The following is a 15,940-nucleotide window of genomic DNA, read 5'->3' as shown; positions in this document are numbered from 1 at the left end:
GCAAGCATGTCACAGAGGGCTTCACATATGCCCATAGAACTGCCCCTCAACCAACCTAAACCCTCAAGGAAGACAAGGAAAAACTCCCAAAAAACTCTCAACAGGAGAAAAAAAAATGGAAGAAACCTTGGGAGGAGCAATTCAGAGAGGGATCCCCTCCTCCAGAGACGGTTGGTGGGAGAGAGGAGCAGAACACAGGCTAAACATAGTCATACAGTGTCGATGGGTTTTTAAAACACCAAAATCCATTATTCAACTTTATAGATGTAGGACAGGACTGGGAGACTCGCGACCAGGTCCAGCGTTGGCTGACCGACGACCAGGCAGGTGCTGACAACTCAAACCCCCCACACCACAAGGGATGTGTGTGGGGGGGGGGACAGAGAGAGGAGAGCAGGGATTAGAGAATGCCAGGAGCAGCTAACAGTTACAGTCATAATAGAATGAGATCCCCACCGGTCAAGTGTGGACTGGTGCAGCAATTTAACAGAGCAAAAAAGGGGAATTTGATGCAACCCCACACACCAAGACAGCGACAGCCCCCCTCATTTGGAACATGAAATCTGTTCCAGGGGAAGAGAACTCTAAAATAAGTTATACTTAAAGAATAAGGATGGAAACAACCTGTCCCCCGTTGCCTCCAACTAGTAACATAACTAGTTGGAGTAACATGTCTGTAAATCAATTGTGGCATGACGTAACCATCAGCATAAACAAATCCCTCACGGTCAATCGCTGCGAGTAGGGTTCGAACCTACGCGGGGAAACCCCATTGGATTTCAAGTCCAACTCCTTAACCACTCGGACATCGCAGCTTTCATTCTTGGTGAAAGTCTTTCTAAATTATGCATGCTGAATCACTTTGAAAGTCTTCAAGCAAAGTTTCAGGAAATCAATGATGGCATTAGGTAAACATCAGCATAAACAGGTCCCTCATGGTCACTCGCTGCGAGTCGGGTTCGAACCTACGCGGGGAAACCCCATTGGATTTCGAGTCCAACACCTTAACCTCTCGGCCATAGCAGCTTGTGTTTAAGGAGAATTCCTTTCTGAATTCTGTAAACTGGGTCACTTGGAAACCCTTCAACAACATGTCTGTTAATCAATTGTGGCATGACGTAACCATCAGCATAAACAAGTCCCTCATGAGCCATCACTGCGAGTAGGGTTTGAACCTACGCGGGGAAACCCCATTGGATTTCAAGTCCAACTCCTTAACCACTCGGACATCGCAGCATTCATTCTTGGTGAAAGTCTTTCTAAATTACGCATGCTGAATCACTTTGAAAGTCTTCAAGCAAAGTTTCAGGAAATCAATGATGGCATGACGTAAACATCAGCATAAACCAGTCCGTCACGGTCACTCGCTGCCAGTAGGGTTCGAACCTATGCGGGGAAACCCCATTGGATTTCAAGACCAACTCCTTAACCACTCGGACATCACAGCTTTCGTTCCTGGTGAAAGTCTTTCTAAATTGCGCATGCTGAATCACTTTGAAAGTCTTCAGGCAAAGTTTCAGGAAATCAATGATGGCATGACGTAAACATCAGCATAAACAAATCCCTCACGGTCACTCGCTGCGAGTAGGGTTCGAACCTACGCGGGGAAACCCCATTGGATTTCGAGTCCAACGCCTTAACCACTCGGCCATCGCAGCTTGCGTTTATGGAGAATTCCTTTCTGAATTCTGTAAACTGGGTCACTTGGAAAGCCTTCAACAACATGTCAAATAAAATAAAATCAAATTTATTTGTATAGCCCTTTTTACACGCAAGCATGTCACAGAGGGCTTCACATATGCCCATAGAACTGCCCCTCAACCAACCTAAACCCTCAAGGAAGACAAGGAAAAACTCCCAAAAAACTCTCAACAGGAGAAAAAAAAATGGAAGAAACCTTGGGAGGAGCAATTCAGAGAGGGATCCCCTCCTCCAGAGACGGTTGGTGGGAGAGAGGAGCAGAACACAGGCTAAACATAGTCATACAGTGTCGATGGGTTTTTAAAACACCAAAATCCATTATTCAACTTTATAGATGTAGGACAGGACCGGGAGACTCGCGACCAGGTCCAGCGTTGGCTGACCGACGACCAGGCAGGTGCTGACAACTCAAACCCCCCACACCACAAGGGATGTGTGTGGGGGGGGGCAGAGAGAGGAGAGCAGAGATTAGAGAATGCCAGGAGCAGCTAACAGTTACAGTCATAATAGAATGAGATCCCCACCGGTCAAGTGTGGACTGGTGCAGCAATTTAACAGAGCAAAAAAGGGGAATTTGATGCAACCCCACACACCAAGACAGCGACAGCCCCCCTCATTTGGAACATGAAATCTGTTCCAGGGGAAGAGAACTCTAAAATAAGTTATACTTAAAGAATAAGGATGGAAACAACCTGTCCCCCGTTGCCTCCAACTAGTAACATAACTAGTTGGAGTAACATGTCTGTAAATCAATTGTGGCATGACGTAACCATCAGCATAAACAAATCCCTCACGGTCAATCGCTGCGAGTAGGGTTCGAACCTACGCGGGGAAACCCCATTGGATTTCAAGTCCAACTCCTTAACCACTCGGACATCGCAGCTTTCATTCTTGGTGAAAGTCTTTCTAAATTATGCATGCTGAATCACTTTGAAAGTCTTCAAGCAAAGTTTCAGGAAATCAATGATGGCATTAGGTAAACATCAGCATAAACAGGTCCCTCATGGTCACTCGCTGCGAGTAGGGTTCGAACCTACGCGGGGAAACCCCATTGGATTTCGAGTCCAACGCCTTAACCTCTCGGCCATCGCAGCTTGTGTTTAAGGAGAATTCCTTTCTGAATTCTGTAAACTGGGTCACTTGGAAACCCTTCAACAACATGTCTGTAAATCAATTGTGGCATGACGTAACCATCAGCATAAACAAGTCCCTCATGAGCCATCACTGCGAGTAGGGTTTGAACCTACGCGGGGAAACCCCATTGGATTTCAAGTCCAACTCCTTAACCACTCAGACATCGCAGCATTCATTCTTGGTGAAAGTCTTTCTAAATTACGCATGCTGAATCACTTTGAAAGTCTTCAAGCAAAGTTTCAGGAAATCAATGATGGCATGACGTAAACATCAGCATAAACCAGTCCGTCACGGTCACTCGCTGCCAGTAGGGTTCGAACCTATGCGGGGAAACCCCATTGGATTTCAAGACCAACTCCTTAACCACTCGGACATCACAGCTTTCGTTCCTGGTGAAAGTCTTTCTAAATTGCGCATGCTGAATCACTTTGAAAATCTTCAACGAAAGTGTCAGTAAATCAATGATGGCATGACGTACACATCAGCATAAACAAGTCACTTCACAATCACAAGCTGCGAGGAGGGTTCAAACCTGTGTGGGGAAACCCCTTTGGATTTTGAGTCCAACGCCTTAACCACTTGTCCATCGCAGCTTTAATTCTTGGTGAAAGTGTTTCTGAATTCTAAATACTGGATCACTTGGGAACTCTCCTTAATTTCTGGGTATGAGAGTCAATCTTGGTCAAGCAGCATGATGTAAACATCAACATAAAAAATGTTCTCAATTGCAATCGCTGCAAGTAGGGTTCCAACCCATGCGGGGAAACCCCTTTGAATCTAGAGAATTCTGGAAGGCTACAATTTTTGCTGTGTTTATTACACAAACAAATAACATATATTAGTATATGTTGTGTGAGTCTGTTGGCTGAGCGGTTAGGGAATCGGGCTAGTAATCCAAAGGTTTCCAGTTCGATTCCCGGTCATGCCAACTGACGTTGTGTCCTTGGGCAAGGCACTTCACTCTAAGTCGCTCTGGATAAGAGCGTCTGCTAAATGTAAATGTACTATATATAATAATATACATATTATTTATGTCAATGCGATACAGAAAATATAAGACTATTTTACAGCACTGAATAGCACAAACGCAAAAATACAAATGTTAATGTAAATATAGCAAATGCCCCTCACGTAGAACTGTTCATGCAGTAAAGTATGGTGAATTAGGCCAACAAATATGACAATTGGCTTAAACATTTTGTATTTAATTACTTAATTAATGTTGATGAGTACGATTTGTGGGGGTAACACTTTTTAACCTAGAACCAATTAAATACAGTTTGATCAAGATAATCAATTGATAATGTAGGACTCAGCAGACAATTGTGGGCTACATGTACCCTGCATTTACCAGAGCATTGGCAATGTTGTCAAAATAATGAGAAATAGCTTTTATGATGTGGCACATAAGTAATTTAAAGAGTTTCAATTGTGATTACCAGCTGCCTGCATCACAGGCACCAACCATAGTTGGTGACACGTGTGTGTCACCAACTATGTTTGTATATTTCCATGAATCTGTGTGTGTGTGTTTCTAACTTACATCTTAATCACCAACTACATCACGGGCACGGTGCACTACAGGTTTCACAACGTGTGCCGTTTCTGAAACACCCCCAATGTGTTGGCATTGGTAAGACTGGCAATTTTGAGAGCGCCTTTATTTTGAAAAACACTGTAGTACTCTCTCAGCTGTAGACACCCTGTATAAGTCTATGGTAGACACGCAGATAAACAACGACGTTGAAAGTTGAAGTTTAAAAAGGGAAACAACGTTGAAACAGTTTTAAACAAGACCAGTTGAAGCAGGTAGAGTTATTTCATGCAATTATTTATACATATTACGTTTGCATGGTGGGTTTTTAAATAGTTGTGGATCGTCGCATGGTGGGGGGGGGGGGGGGGGTGTGGGGGGGGGGGGTGCAGATACGACTTTCTATGACAACACGGAAGTATAATTACAGTTATTTTGCTGCTGCTCAACAACGTAAACGGAGACTGCCAAAGTAGCTGAAAGTCGCTAGATGTGTCGCTTGCCAGATAAGATTTTTTCACTAGTGAAGGTGAAAAGCTAATTGGCAACATTGTGTAGTATGGGTAACTGAGACGCAGAGTTTGATGCACAAACTCACGTTCCTTTGATTTCTCACGCAGTCTCGATATGTCAGTCAAAGATACAGCCGGAAGGATTTAGCCTACTATCACCCATCTAGAATCCCTTAGGAACATGCTGTAGATTTAATGTTTTGTGTGTTGTATAACCTTAAGTAAAATGTGTATTTTTGTCCAGATCAGATGGAGTTAGTGCTTCCACCCCATGATGGAACCGAGCTGTCAGTTGTTGATATGCACACTGGTGGGGAACCATTGCGTATTATCATTAGTGGATATCCAGAGGTAAAGGGTGAGAGTCTGCTATCCAAACGTCGTTTCTTGAAGGAGCATCTCGACGTTTTGCGTCAGACCTTGATGTTTGAGCCACGAGGACACTATGACATGTATGGTGCACTGATTGTGGAGAGTGAGATATCTGAAGCAGATTTTGGGGTCCTCTTCATGCACAATGAAGGATACAGCACCATGTGTGGTCACGCAGTTATCGCACTTGGGCGTTTTGCAGTTGACTACAAACTGGTCAAAAAGATACAGTCCCCAGAGACCCAAGTGAACATACACTGTCCGTGTGGCCTGGTGAAGGCATTTGTTGAGTATTCAAATGGTAAAACTGGAGGTGTAAGATTCAACAGTGTTCCAGCATTTGCATTTGCTACAGGTGAGAGACCATTAGTATACTGTATGTCATGTGTCAATATTAGCTATCATAAAGGTCAAATAGGCAAAGCATTTTTATATGGATTTGTTATTATGTTCAGATTAAACCTATCATTGAAGATGCATTGAAATAGTTTAATTCTTGGGAGTTTTAGGGATTGTTGACAATCCATGAACCCCTTTTTTTGGGCTTGATTTTGGTGTTTGAGCAATCCAAATACAGAAAGGGTCACAGGGTAATTTTCAAAATTACTAGAACAAAAGAACAATGACAGCTCTAGCACCTATAAACATAACCTTAGTATAATTAATAAAACGACTTACATTGTTTTTACCTGGTCTTTAAATATATACTTTTAAATGCTGGGTGATCTCAGTAGTTTGTTATTACTATTGCCTTCTTGGAGCTAATTTGTCTTTTTGTTAGATGTGATTGTCACAGTGGCAGGTTATGGCGAAGTCATGGTTGACATAAGCTATGGAGGTGCCTTCTACGCTTTTGTAGCTGCCCAGAGGTTCGGCCTGGATGTCAACAAGTCAAGAACAAGAGATCTAGTGGATGCTGCCACAGCAGTGACAAATTCTGTCAAATCTCAAGTAACCTTGCAAAGTTATCTACAACATCTTGGACCACCATTAAATTGGACTGGAATCTCACACCGTTAAAATACTACTAATACTATACTTGGCACACAATCAGGTCAATGTAATATAACCCCAAATGTACAATTCCCATGCATCTTTACCAGTGCACTCAAATTAATTAATTTCAATGTTATCTTCTTTAGGTTAAGCTACACCACCCAATCAATGAGGATCTAGCCTTTCTCTATGGTACTATCCTCACAGACGGCAACGACGTCTATTCCCAAGAGCCAACTGCCAATGTTTGTGTATTTGCAGATTCCCAGGTAAAACATTTTGCTCAGTTCTGAATAACCAGGAGGAATGTGGAGGAATGTGCCCATATGCATGTACATGGAAAAAGCCTTGACATCTTATAAGCCAGCACAATTTATTTACAAAGCCTGTGAGGCAGGCGCTATTAATGGGTGTCCATGTGCTTCAATCCTGCACACCTGTTGTCACCTGGAAAGTGGCCTTAAAGTTGAGATCTGAAAACATATCCCTAACTATTTATCCCTGGTCATAAAATCAACATAAAATCAAATTTCTACAAACGTTACGTACCACCTATCTATCCTGTATGTCTTGGAAGTATGTCACAATACGGAAGTTAGATACTCCCAAAATGCAGTTTCAGCTCGACTTTAACAGCATGTCAGAGACTGCATTTGGCCAGACTTGGCCACTGCTCATGCAAGATATTTGGGGTCTTGGTTTCTAAAAGAAATGTTCTCTCATTTCTTACAGGTTGATCGAAGCCCCACAGGATCAGGGGTGACAGCCAGGGTGGCTCTCCAGTACCACAAACGCCTTATCCTCCTCAACCAGACAAGAACCTTCCAAAGTGGGACAACAAGATCTCAGTTTACTGGCAGAGCTGTTCAGGTAATAGTATCCATACCATTCTTGTGTGCTTTTTCTGTTTGTGTCAGATTGATACCCATATGTCCAGGATAATTTCTGGATTCAACAATTATGTCCATCTTTTTCACATCTCAGAAAATCATAGGCCCTATCTTTAAAAACTGAGCTGGACCCCTTCACACATTTGAGCTTCCAGTTTAAATAATCAGTAATCATTCGCCTGAAATTTGTATTTACAGATAAAAAGATAAATATTTCTGGTGAGCATGAGAAAAACATGTCTTTCATTTCAGTACATTGATATTACCAGTGCCTTTTTCTTTATTAGGAGACAACATGTGGAGACTTTAAGGCTGTGGTGGTGGAGGTGGCTGGCAAAGCACACTACACCGGCGTGGCCCGCTTTGTTCAAGAAAGCGCTGACAAGCTAACACATGGGTTCCTCCTAAAATAATAACTTTGGTACTTACTTCAATTCTGCTTGAAAGGCAAAAGTAAAATACTTGGAGCCAAATACTTGTTAACTCAATGGGTAAAAGCAACTAAAAATGTCAAGAGTTTGTATTTCCTCACATATAGGCTACTTAAAGATTGTCCATCATGCTAGCTATGTAACGTAAAATTGGGTCCTACACCATACATGTTTGCATGCATAAAATAGCCTACTTCTCAGATGATTGTGATTATTAGCTACCTGTCAATGGCTGCCACATACGACGTAAACCTATTCTTGACGCAATTGCCATGCTGATATGAGTAATAAAATGTTCAATGGCAATTTATATTTATTTGTCACAAACAGTCAACACTGCACGTCCTTGGATCCTGAGCAAGACACCTGCCACCTTTCAACGTCATACAAAGCCCAAGTATGTGCTCGTTTCCATAAAGGGCATCATTTTTAGACGTAGCCTATTTATTCTTCGCGCTGCACGTCGTTTTGGGGGTCCTGAGCCTACTTTCACCAACCGACTTGCAACTTAACCCTCGTGCTGCCTTCGGGTCACATGACCCAAAGGTTCATAACGAACCATCGTTGTGTTTACCCAATTTTACCCAATACAAAACCAAATAAAAATAATTTTCTTTTAACCTTCGCAATGTGGGGGGTCTGAGACAGCCCAACGGTTAAAAGAAAATGCTTCACTTTGTTTTTGTATGCGGTAAAGTTGTCGCAATACGACGGTGGGTCACAATGACTGATGGGTCAGAACGACCCGAAGATAACACAAGGGTTAATACAATTCCCGTTTCGCGAGACAACAGAGACACCACTACAGATTCATGGAGTCCAGGAGTTTTATAGTTCTAAATATGTACATTTAAAGATTTTTTTTTACGCTACCATTCAGCTGACCACACATGAAGCGTTGAGGTACTGAAATGCTACGTGCTTATGCGTGGCTCGTTGGTCTAGGGGTATGATTCTCGCTTAGGGTGCGAGAGGTCCCGGGTTCAAATCCCGGACGAGCCCTGTCTCTGTTTTTGTCTGGTCATTGTCTATTTCTTCCGAATGACAAAAAGGTGTTGGTCAGGATTTGTGTAAAATAACAGATTTCTTTAGGGCTTATCGAAAAAGCCGCGTGGCTAGGAAATTACTGATTTAAAAAAAGTCTGAGATAGACAAAGTAACGATACTAACAGTATTGAATGCAGCTTACAGTAACTGTGCCATGTCTGATTAGTCTTTTCGAGGAAAGGAGCTGGTAAACAAACGACTCTGTGAATTACTAAGTGGTTGACGAATAAAAAGTATGACCCCGACGTGATTTGAACACGCAACCTTCTGATCTGGAGTCAGACGCGCTACCGTTGCGCCACGAGGTCTAGGTTGCCTGAAGTGAATGCACCTTTAATACTATTCCTGATAAAGAAGAGGGTTCGATATTTTCTCTATCAATCTCACTCCGCACCGAATACAACCACTAGCATAACCATTCCCTGTGCCGGTCACAGAACAGAGGAAACAGCTGATGATGACAGCAGCGTTCTCCAACATTCTATCACGGCCAATAGATGGTGGTGTGGTGCATTAAACAAAACAATAGCTTCCTTCCCTAAACTGAAACTTAACAGGCACTGAGGACTTGATTTCCAGTAATATGCCATGAGCAGATACTTTAACCCGTATTTTCTCATTATCTTATGGAGTTTTACTTGCCCCTACATCTCGGCAATAATGTAATTTTTCAAATCTAGCCAAAATCTAATTATTTTCCATTTTATATATTTTTTAATCGGTGTCAGCATTCAGCAGCTCCAACTTTTAAACATAAAACATAAAACGTTGCTTTAAAAAGTTTGCAATACCCTAATCTACCATGATGCTAGAAATATGTGGTGGGATGCAGAACATTAAACTGTTAACAACTTAAACCTGCAAACCTGAAGATGAAAAGTAGGCTAACGATGATACTTAGTTGATGCTAAAAATAACGTATTTGTTCTACCAACTGGCACCCTTATAGTCAATGAATGGGAGGAGGCGAGAGAGCAGTGAATCGTGCAGTCGAGCATTGCTGTGTTGAGTGTCGGACACAGACTTCTACAATTGGCCACACTCTCCTCTTCAAGAAAAAAAAACACTTATGCGTGGAAGCTCGTACACACACTGAAACAAATAATGTGAAAATTGAAAGCATGTGTACTTTGTCCGTTTAAACCCAATACTTTCTAGTTTTTAAATCGACTTGAAAATTATTCAAATCTCTTGGATACGCGACGTGAGATGCTGCAATGTTTCGAGGAGTATGGCCACGCGTAAGCATTTTGTGGATTTTGTCAACAGTTTTGTTTTTTGCAAAAGTAGAGGATGTTGACTCTTACAGCTGTCATGAGGTGAAAACCGCGTTTCAAATGCGGCAGATAGGTCCGCTGAAGTGGGTACCGGAGGTACCTGGCACAGGTGAGACTCTGTCAAGGATCACGCACAAAGTAGGCTACTCTTCAAATGACAATCTATCATAATGTATTCATTTAATCCACACTAGTGCAGACATATTGGCCTCAGCCTACACTGGTATTATTCTATTTTGGTCGGTCGTCACTAGATGTGGAGAATGCACGTGGTTCTCGGTACGACTGGCAGAGAGTAGCCTAATCATATTCTGAAATCCAGTGTAAAGCAATACTACACTGACAGACATATTTAAGATATTGACATATTGCCGTGCTCTGATTAGCAAACACCCAGAAAGTACAGTATGCCAATAACCCATGTTACCTCAACAGTAGGAATTGTTTGCTGTCAAGATTGAATCTATTTTCGTCCTAGTCAAGTCCATCTCAACAGTAATATTTAATTGAAATATTGTCTTGCTAAGCCTACCTGCTTAACCTCCACGTGTTTACCAAATAAACTTGGGTGTCTGGGAATAACTTTTCAAATGTACCTGGCACAAAGGCTTAGCTGTAAGAGGCTTAAAATGGATTTTGAACTGGAACTGGTTTATGGAAAAACATGTGTATTGTGGTTTTACCTTTTAGCAAGTGTCTAATATTTAGTACATGGTAAGACGTAGGGTTTAAACTGAAGTGGAGGTCAGGAGCATCAGGTGTGAGATTACTGGGACAATATTGTTATAGAATTTGTAATTAAAAGCTGGTTTCTGTACAATAATTTCATCAAGCAAAGGTTTCATCTATGACATTTTCTACGATTTAATGGTTCTATGGATACCCTTAACAATTTCTGTGGGAGTGTGAATCTACTATGCCACATAAACAAAAAATGTAGGGATAAAACTGAATTTGTTTGTTGTTATAAACTTGAAGGAGTTCAAACTGAGCCCACATGGAAGATGCAACTTGGGTTTGGGCTTCATTCAGCTACGCAGACTTTTTTAGGGGATGGCCTGTCAGTGTAAGAAAACACAGCACTCATCATCCCCCTTGCAAACAACACTTGTGTCTCTCCCTGTGGTTATGTATAGCTTAGTTTAGCATATCTTAGTGTTATGTATGCATGTGTGGTGGTGTTTCCCCTTCTCTTGTCTCACAGCCGTCAATCGTCACGTGAGAATAAGAAAGTTGCCTTGTTCGGGAAGTGTTTCTGACCATTATATATTTTTCAGTATGTTTGGCCACTGTCAAGGGGACGTGCGATTGGCTCCAGGGTGTCAAACGGTGGGATAGCAGGGCCCTATACAAGACACCAGGAGGGTGGTCTTGTTAAGATGTCACCAGTCTGGATGCAATTGTTTGAGCCGCATGTTCTAAAAAGGCATGGAGAGCTGTATGACTGCAGATGACTAGACTGGGGGGGCGTGGACTGAAACCTCGGCTGTTCGGAGATGGTTGTTAGCGGGGACGACACATGACTTGAAGCTAGGTATTAGAGGCATGTCAGGATATGGGGGTCCCACCAACAAGAGTGAAAGTCTCCCGTCTGTGTTTCTGCTCCTGGAGCTTCAGAAGTGTGTTCAACACAGAGGTTGCATGTCTCACTTGCTCACTCATCCTCTCCACAGCTAATTCAACACCACCTTTTTGCCTTAATCGTGTTATTTGTTGTTTCTTATTTGGAGTGGTGCTTACCAGGTTGTATTGGGCCAGACCAGCTCTCTCTTCAAAGTGGTGAGCGTGAGAGAGAAGAGAGATGCCCTGTGTCTGTCTGCACGTGTGTGTGTATACAACTCTGCTACGCCGCTTCCATTCTCAGATCAAGGGCCAACCAAAGCAGCTCATGAAATCTGAAGTGGTGAAACCTCAGCTCTTTTCATGCTCTGTGTTTGCTTTGGGGGGTACACAGTGCCGTGTTTCATTCATGTGCAGTGAACTGATTTCTCACTAAGTGACTTAGGAGTGTGGCAGAGCGGAACTTTTAGAACAGTTGAACCTGGAGACTCCAAATGGAGAGGATGGTAGTTTTATTACAGATACATTACTTAATTGATTCCATACTTGACAGCCCTAATTCCACTGTTATCTACGGCCTCCATTATGCTTTTGAAACCTCAGAACTGTTCAATGCCAATAACAGATGGAATCTCCGGGCATAGAGAGAGGTCTTGTTCTACTTTTCCCAAACAAAACTTTTCAACAAATGACAATTATTTTAAGATTAGCCTGAGGTCATCAATGACGTGTACTTTTCAACCTGTGATTATTTTTTGAAAGTTACAACTGCTGTGGTTCTGTGATGCGCCGCCCAAGGGCACCGTATATGAGATTAGAGAGGCATGTTGACGTCCCGTTTATGGAGATACGTCAGTTAGATGTCAGGCGCTTTGTTCATGAACACAAATGCTTCTGGCAAGCTTTCTCCAGTCCAGCCTACTTCTATGTCCGAGTCAGCTGTCCATCCAGGTCTGTAAGACCAATAAGAAGACGAGATGTTTCAAAAAAAGTCATGCACAGTATCTTGTGGATATGTGGTACAATAGTGCCAAACATATCATACCACGCCTACCCAGTCAGTAGAGGTTCGTATTACCACGCTGGAGTGATGATAGGGTGCTAGAGCGATAGAGAGGGAGGTGAAGTTTACACATCTGCTATGGCCTAGAAAGCCAGGATACATGTGTTTAGTTTAGCAAAACGAAATGGAAGCACAGCATGTTATCACATGTCACCACCACATCCACACAACAGCGTCAAACGCACTTGCATGAACTGAAGGATAACAAATCCCTTTGGTCATCGTCATTTGAGTCTCTTTTAAGCGTTTCAAACGGAGGGAACACACACACAGCACACATCACCTCCTTGACAGACCAGGGCCTCATTACACTTGTGCTCTGAGGAATGTATATAGCATTTGCATACATTTTCAGTCATCTATTCAAGTAAAGTTACAACAACAATGTTCTTAAGTGGCTCAGCTTATTAAACTGCTGAACCCGACTGGTGCTCCTTCTCCAATCCTCTCCCATCACTGAAGGCTCACCAGGGTCTACCAAATAAGAATCAGCTTAATGTGTCTGGGTTCCAAGCCCCCATTATTGGATTTCCCTCTAAATTGATTGGTGTTATTGCTGTTTGTGCAAGACTCCCCCCACCAGGTATGTTGGTTGTCTTTATGCTATTAGAAGTAGAAAACAACACAGAATTAAGTTCAGTGTGTGTCTGTGTATGGGGGTGCATGGTTGAAGAAGTAAATGGGAAGAAGGTGGAATTTCACTATTGGTGGTTGGGTATTCTAATCTGGGAAGGTAGTTGAGCCCCTGGGAAGTCTGAATAGAGATTTGTTAGTACCTGGTGCATCTATCTTCCTGATTTATGGCCCCTTTGCTCTGCCTGCTCCCATGCATTGGCCCCCGGTGCCCAGAACTAAATCTCTTATGTCCAACCCCACCCAACACTTGCCTCTGGACCCCTAAGTGGCCAGTCACCAGGGGCACTGCCAGCTTGAAGTCAGCCAAAGCCAAACATTCCAAGTGCGATTGAGGGCCGTCCAAAAATTCAGGTATGCGGCAGAGCCTCTTTGAGTCGTGTTTTCAATCAACACAGTTCCTCCCAAGTAAAGCAAATCAATATAGAGTAAATATCCTGCAGGTTCACTGGACGGGGCAAGCCGGTTTTCTGAGGCTAGAGAGGGAGGAGAGCACAGAAAAATATCTACAAAGGGCAACTCGGTTGCTTTAATTACCTGCAATTCCACAAAGTTATTCCTGTTCTTGGGGGAAAAATATAAAATTTGAAATTGTGAAGTGAGGTCCATAAGAATCTCTGTGCGTTTTACTCTGAGTCCCTCCATCAACTAAACTGCACTTATGAGTTGGGATTTGTGATCTACAATTCAAGCCCCTTGAATGTAATACGGCCTTGGCTTTAATACATCCAATTACTTCTAAGATTTTTGTCACCTGAAGATGATTAGAGGAACTATGTCTCTTGGTTGACTTTAACCCTTTAGAACTGTAGCTGGGCAGTAATTAGGTGTTTATTTAGCGTCTGTGGAAGAAATGTATCCTATAAGGGGCTTCAACTCCATGTTATTGTTCCAATATAAAGAATGATTAAGATTCGTTGTCAAGTACGTGTGTGTGGTATGTGTGTGGTTAAGCTCATTGTTGCAGACTCTCACTGTCCTATTGAACATCAGCACATCTCCAAGCTTCCCATTTGTACCTGTCATGTCACATGAGTAGCTTTGCATCCAGGAGCTAGCCAATACAACTAATCTGATAGCTTATTTATTTTTTCCGTGTGTGTGGCCCTAACAAGTAAAGATTTGACTTATAGTCAATGTTCTGAAATATTCCTGACACTGTTGACCTGCATCGATATCTGCTGCCATGGTGTTGGCTGCTAAAGTCCTTCTGGGTATCACTTACCCCCCCCTCCCCCGTTGATACACGCGAGGAGCGGACATGAGAGGCCGGACTAAATTCCTCTGTGAGTCCCGGGATATTAGTTTCATATCAGAGATAACACACAGAGGGAGAAGGACCAGCCAGTGTGGATAACAGGGTCAGGGACCGAGAGTGAGAGAGAGAGAGAGAGGGGGGGGTGAGGTGGAGAGAGAGAAAGAGACAGTGGAAGAGAGAAAAGGGGATTCTGGAAACTGTCTGGCAGAGAGAGAGGGAAGAGAGACTGATGTCAGTCGGCCAGTTATGTCCTCACTCCTTGGGAATGACAGACACATGCAAGGGGGGGGGGGGGGGTCAGTAAACACTAGCAGGGTAATTGAGAGACAGCCATGCCTGACTAGGGTATGCCAAGCAAATGAGGTTGAGGAGGAGGGGGGATGTTGGTAGTGCAAGCCTATTGTGTTTCATGGATGGGATTTGGTCAGCAAGGCACCGGTCATGCAGTCCCAGTTCTGAGACGGTGCTTCGGAGTCCAGTTACACCACCTGCCCCCCCCCCCCCCCATACACACACACAAACACACACACATATACACCACTACCATCTCTTAGATTAGTTGTCCTATCAGACCTATTCCGACAGACAGAGAGAAAGACGAAGGAGAGACTATTCTGGATACCAGCTCTTGCTGATGACATGGTGCCTAATTGAGATGCACCTTAAATTGTTAGATCTTATTAAACCGAAGTTGTGATGTAGACCTAGTTATTCTAAATGGTTAGTACCACAGGACAAGTGTGTGTATTCTTGTGTGTGTGCATGTCTTTGTAGACAATTTTTGTGCATGCACATACTGTATGTTTTGTGTGTGTGTTTGTGCATCCTGGGTTGTGTGCTGTGCACATAAGCTGTGCATATACGACAGCCAGCACATGCAAATGCTATTTATACTTGGAGCACAGGCAGTATTTATAGCAGTAAGCATGTTTAAATTCTTCTTGGTCTACTTCCCCACGGCGCCTATCTTTCGTTCTCGGAGTGTCTGCATGCCCAGTGTTTTATACCCATCACATTAATCCATGTATTATGCATGTCGACATCAATATCAATACTTAAAGGGGAAAACAGAATGTGCCCTGTCCATGTATGTGCTAATTGGGGGTGTAATAAAATATCGATACTCAGTATTGCGATATTATGTTTGCCGACACTATCGATTCTCAAACTACTGTATCGATATATATATATTTTTTTTCATTCAACATTCATGGTAGTTATCTCTGAACGTAAACTGTGACAGAAAGTAGCGTCAGGGCACACCCCTAATGTTAGCGTTAACAAACATAGTTCAGTAGTAATGGAAGACGAAAGGTTTGTTTCAGCTCCCACTGTTGTGTAATATATATTTGATATTGTTGCACATTTAATCTAATATGAAATCAGATGACCTTACTTTGACCTGTATGTTACTGCATTGGGTCCAGTATTACACCATATTATAGTGTTCTGATTTATATAACCCAAAAACAAAAATCAGTTCCCTGAGAGAATTCTGTGAGATTAATGAAAATACTTTAGGCAGACCGATT

At 42.7% G+C, this 15,940-nt stretch overlaps 2 protein-coding genes and 12 non-coding genes across 17 annotated transcripts in view; 3 read left to right on the top strand and 11 right to left on the bottom strand.

The window, feature by feature from the left end:
* Nucleotides 1-733: 733 nt before the first annotated feature.
* Nucleotides 734-815, bottom strand: trnas-uga (transfer RNA serine (anticodon UGA)). The gene has a single exon. It is a non-coding gene; the product is annotated as a tRNA-Ser (tRNA).
* Nucleotides 816-944: 129 nt separating this feature from the next.
* Nucleotides 945-1,026, bottom strand: trnas-cga (transfer RNA serine (anticodon CGA)). The gene has a single exon. It is a non-coding gene; the product is annotated as a tRNA-Ser (tRNA).
* Nucleotides 1,027-1,154: 128 nt separating this feature from the next.
* Nucleotides 1,155-1,236, bottom strand: trnas-uga (transfer RNA serine (anticodon UGA)). Its single transcript has one exon. It is a non-coding gene; the product is annotated as a tRNA-Ser (tRNA).
* A 129-nt stretch (nt 1,237-1,365) lies between these two features.
* trnas-uga (transfer RNA serine (anticodon UGA)) lies at nt 1,366-1,447 on the bottom strand. The gene has a single exon. It is a non-coding gene; the product is annotated as a tRNA-Ser (tRNA).
* A 129-nt stretch (nt 1,448-1,576) lies between these two features.
* On the bottom strand, nt 1,577-1,658 carry trnas-cga (transfer RNA serine (anticodon CGA)). Its single transcript has one exon. It is a non-coding gene; the product is annotated as a tRNA-Ser (tRNA).
* An 844-nt stretch (nt 1,659-2,502) lies between these two features.
* trnas-uga (transfer RNA serine (anticodon UGA)) lies at nt 2,503-2,584 on the bottom strand. Its single transcript has one exon. It is a non-coding gene; the product is annotated as a tRNA-Ser (tRNA).
* Nucleotides 2,585-2,713: 129 nt separating this feature from the next.
* trnas-cga (transfer RNA serine (anticodon CGA)) lies at nt 2,714-2,795 on the bottom strand. Its single transcript has one exon. It is a non-coding gene; the product is annotated as a tRNA-Ser (tRNA).
* Nucleotides 2,796-2,923: 128 nt separating this feature from the next.
* trnas-uga (transfer RNA serine (anticodon UGA)) lies at nt 2,924-3,005 on the bottom strand. The gene has a single exon. It is a non-coding gene; the product is annotated as a tRNA-Ser (tRNA).
* A 129-nt stretch (nt 3,006-3,134) lies between these two features.
* On the bottom strand, nt 3,135-3,216 carry trnas-uga (transfer RNA serine (anticodon UGA)). Its single transcript has one exon. It is a non-coding gene; the product is annotated as a tRNA-Ser (tRNA).
* A 130-nt stretch (nt 3,217-3,346) lies between these two features.
* trnal-caa (transfer RNA leucine (anticodon CAA)) lies at nt 3,347-3,428 on the bottom strand. Its single transcript has one exon. It is a non-coding gene; the product is annotated as a tRNA-Leu (tRNA).
* A 1,072-nt stretch (nt 3,429-4,500) lies between these two features.
* LOC134036897 (trans-L-3-hydroxyproline dehydratase) lies at nt 4,501-7,992 on the top strand. Of its 3 annotated transcripts, none has more exons than XM_062482063.1 (6): nt 4,501-4,644; nt 5,126-5,608; nt 6,035-6,204; nt 6,396-6,518; nt 6,982-7,119; nt 7,427-7,992. In XM_062482063.1, the coding sequence occupies exons 2-6, from the start codon at nt 5,131-5,133 to the stop codon at nt 7,550-7,552; spliced, it is 1,035 nt and encodes a 344-aa protein (XP_062338047.1). In that variant the 5' UTR covers nt 4,501-4,644; nt 5,126-5,130; the 3' UTR covers nt 7,553-7,992. The 3 variants fall into 3 exon arrangements, with proteins under 3 accessions (XP_062338047.1, XP_062338049.1, XP_062338048.1); XM_062482065.1 differs by having other exon boundaries at nt 4,518-4,644; nt 5,131-5,608; XM_062482064.1 differs by lacking the exon at nt 4,501-4,644 and adding an exon at nt 4,760-4,898.
* A 508-nt stretch (nt 7,993-8,500) lies between these two features.
* trnap-agg (transfer RNA proline (anticodon AGG)) lies at nt 8,501-8,572 on the top strand. Its single transcript has one exon. It is a non-coding gene; the product is annotated as a tRNA-Pro (tRNA).
* A 281-nt stretch (nt 8,573-8,853) lies between these two features.
* Nucleotides 8,854-8,925, bottom strand: trnaw-cca (transfer RNA tryptophan (anticodon CCA)). The gene has a single exon. It is a non-coding gene; the product is annotated as a tRNA-Trp (tRNA).
* Nucleotides 8,926-9,587: 662 nt separating this feature from the next.
* Nucleotides 9,588-15,940, top strand: part of LOC134036635 (glypican-5-like) — a 66,672-nt gene continuing 60,319 nt past the window's right edge. For both annotated transcript variants that reach the window (XM_062481637.1, XM_062481636.1), the window contains exon 1: nt 9,588-10,003. In XM_062481637.1, coding sequence (XP_062337621.1) covers nt 9,835-10,003 — 169 coding nt within the window. In that variant the 5' untranslated portion in view covers nt 9,588-9,834. The remainder of the gene's footprint in view (nt 10,004-15,940) is intronic.

The sequence above is a fragment of the Osmerus eperlanus genome, chromosome 16 (assembly GCF_963692335.1).
Source record: "Osmerus eperlanus chromosome 16, fOsmEpe2.1, whole genome shotgun sequence".
NCBI classification, from domain to species: domain Eukaryota; kingdom Metazoa; phylum Chordata; class Actinopteri; order Osmeriformes; family Osmeridae; genus Osmerus; species Osmerus eperlanus.
The sequence above is the reverse complement of the archived record's forward strand: the minus strand, read 5'-3'. Positions and strand labels throughout refer to the sequence as shown.

Bases quoted from the DNA above. Each gene is read 5' to 3' on its own strand.
- LOC134036897 (XM_062482063.1), top strand. From the start codon at position 5,131: ATGGAGTTAGTGCTTCCACCCCATGATGGAACCGAGCTGTCAGTTGTT. The intron at 5,609-6,034 runs GTGAGAGACCAT...TCTTTTTGTTAG, and splicing joins AGCATTTGCATTTGCTACAG to ATGTGATTGTCACAGTGGCA. The intron at 6,519-6,981 runs GTAAAACATTTT...CATTTCTTACAG, and splicing joins GTGTATTTGCAGATTCCCAG to GTTGATCGAAGCCCCACAGG.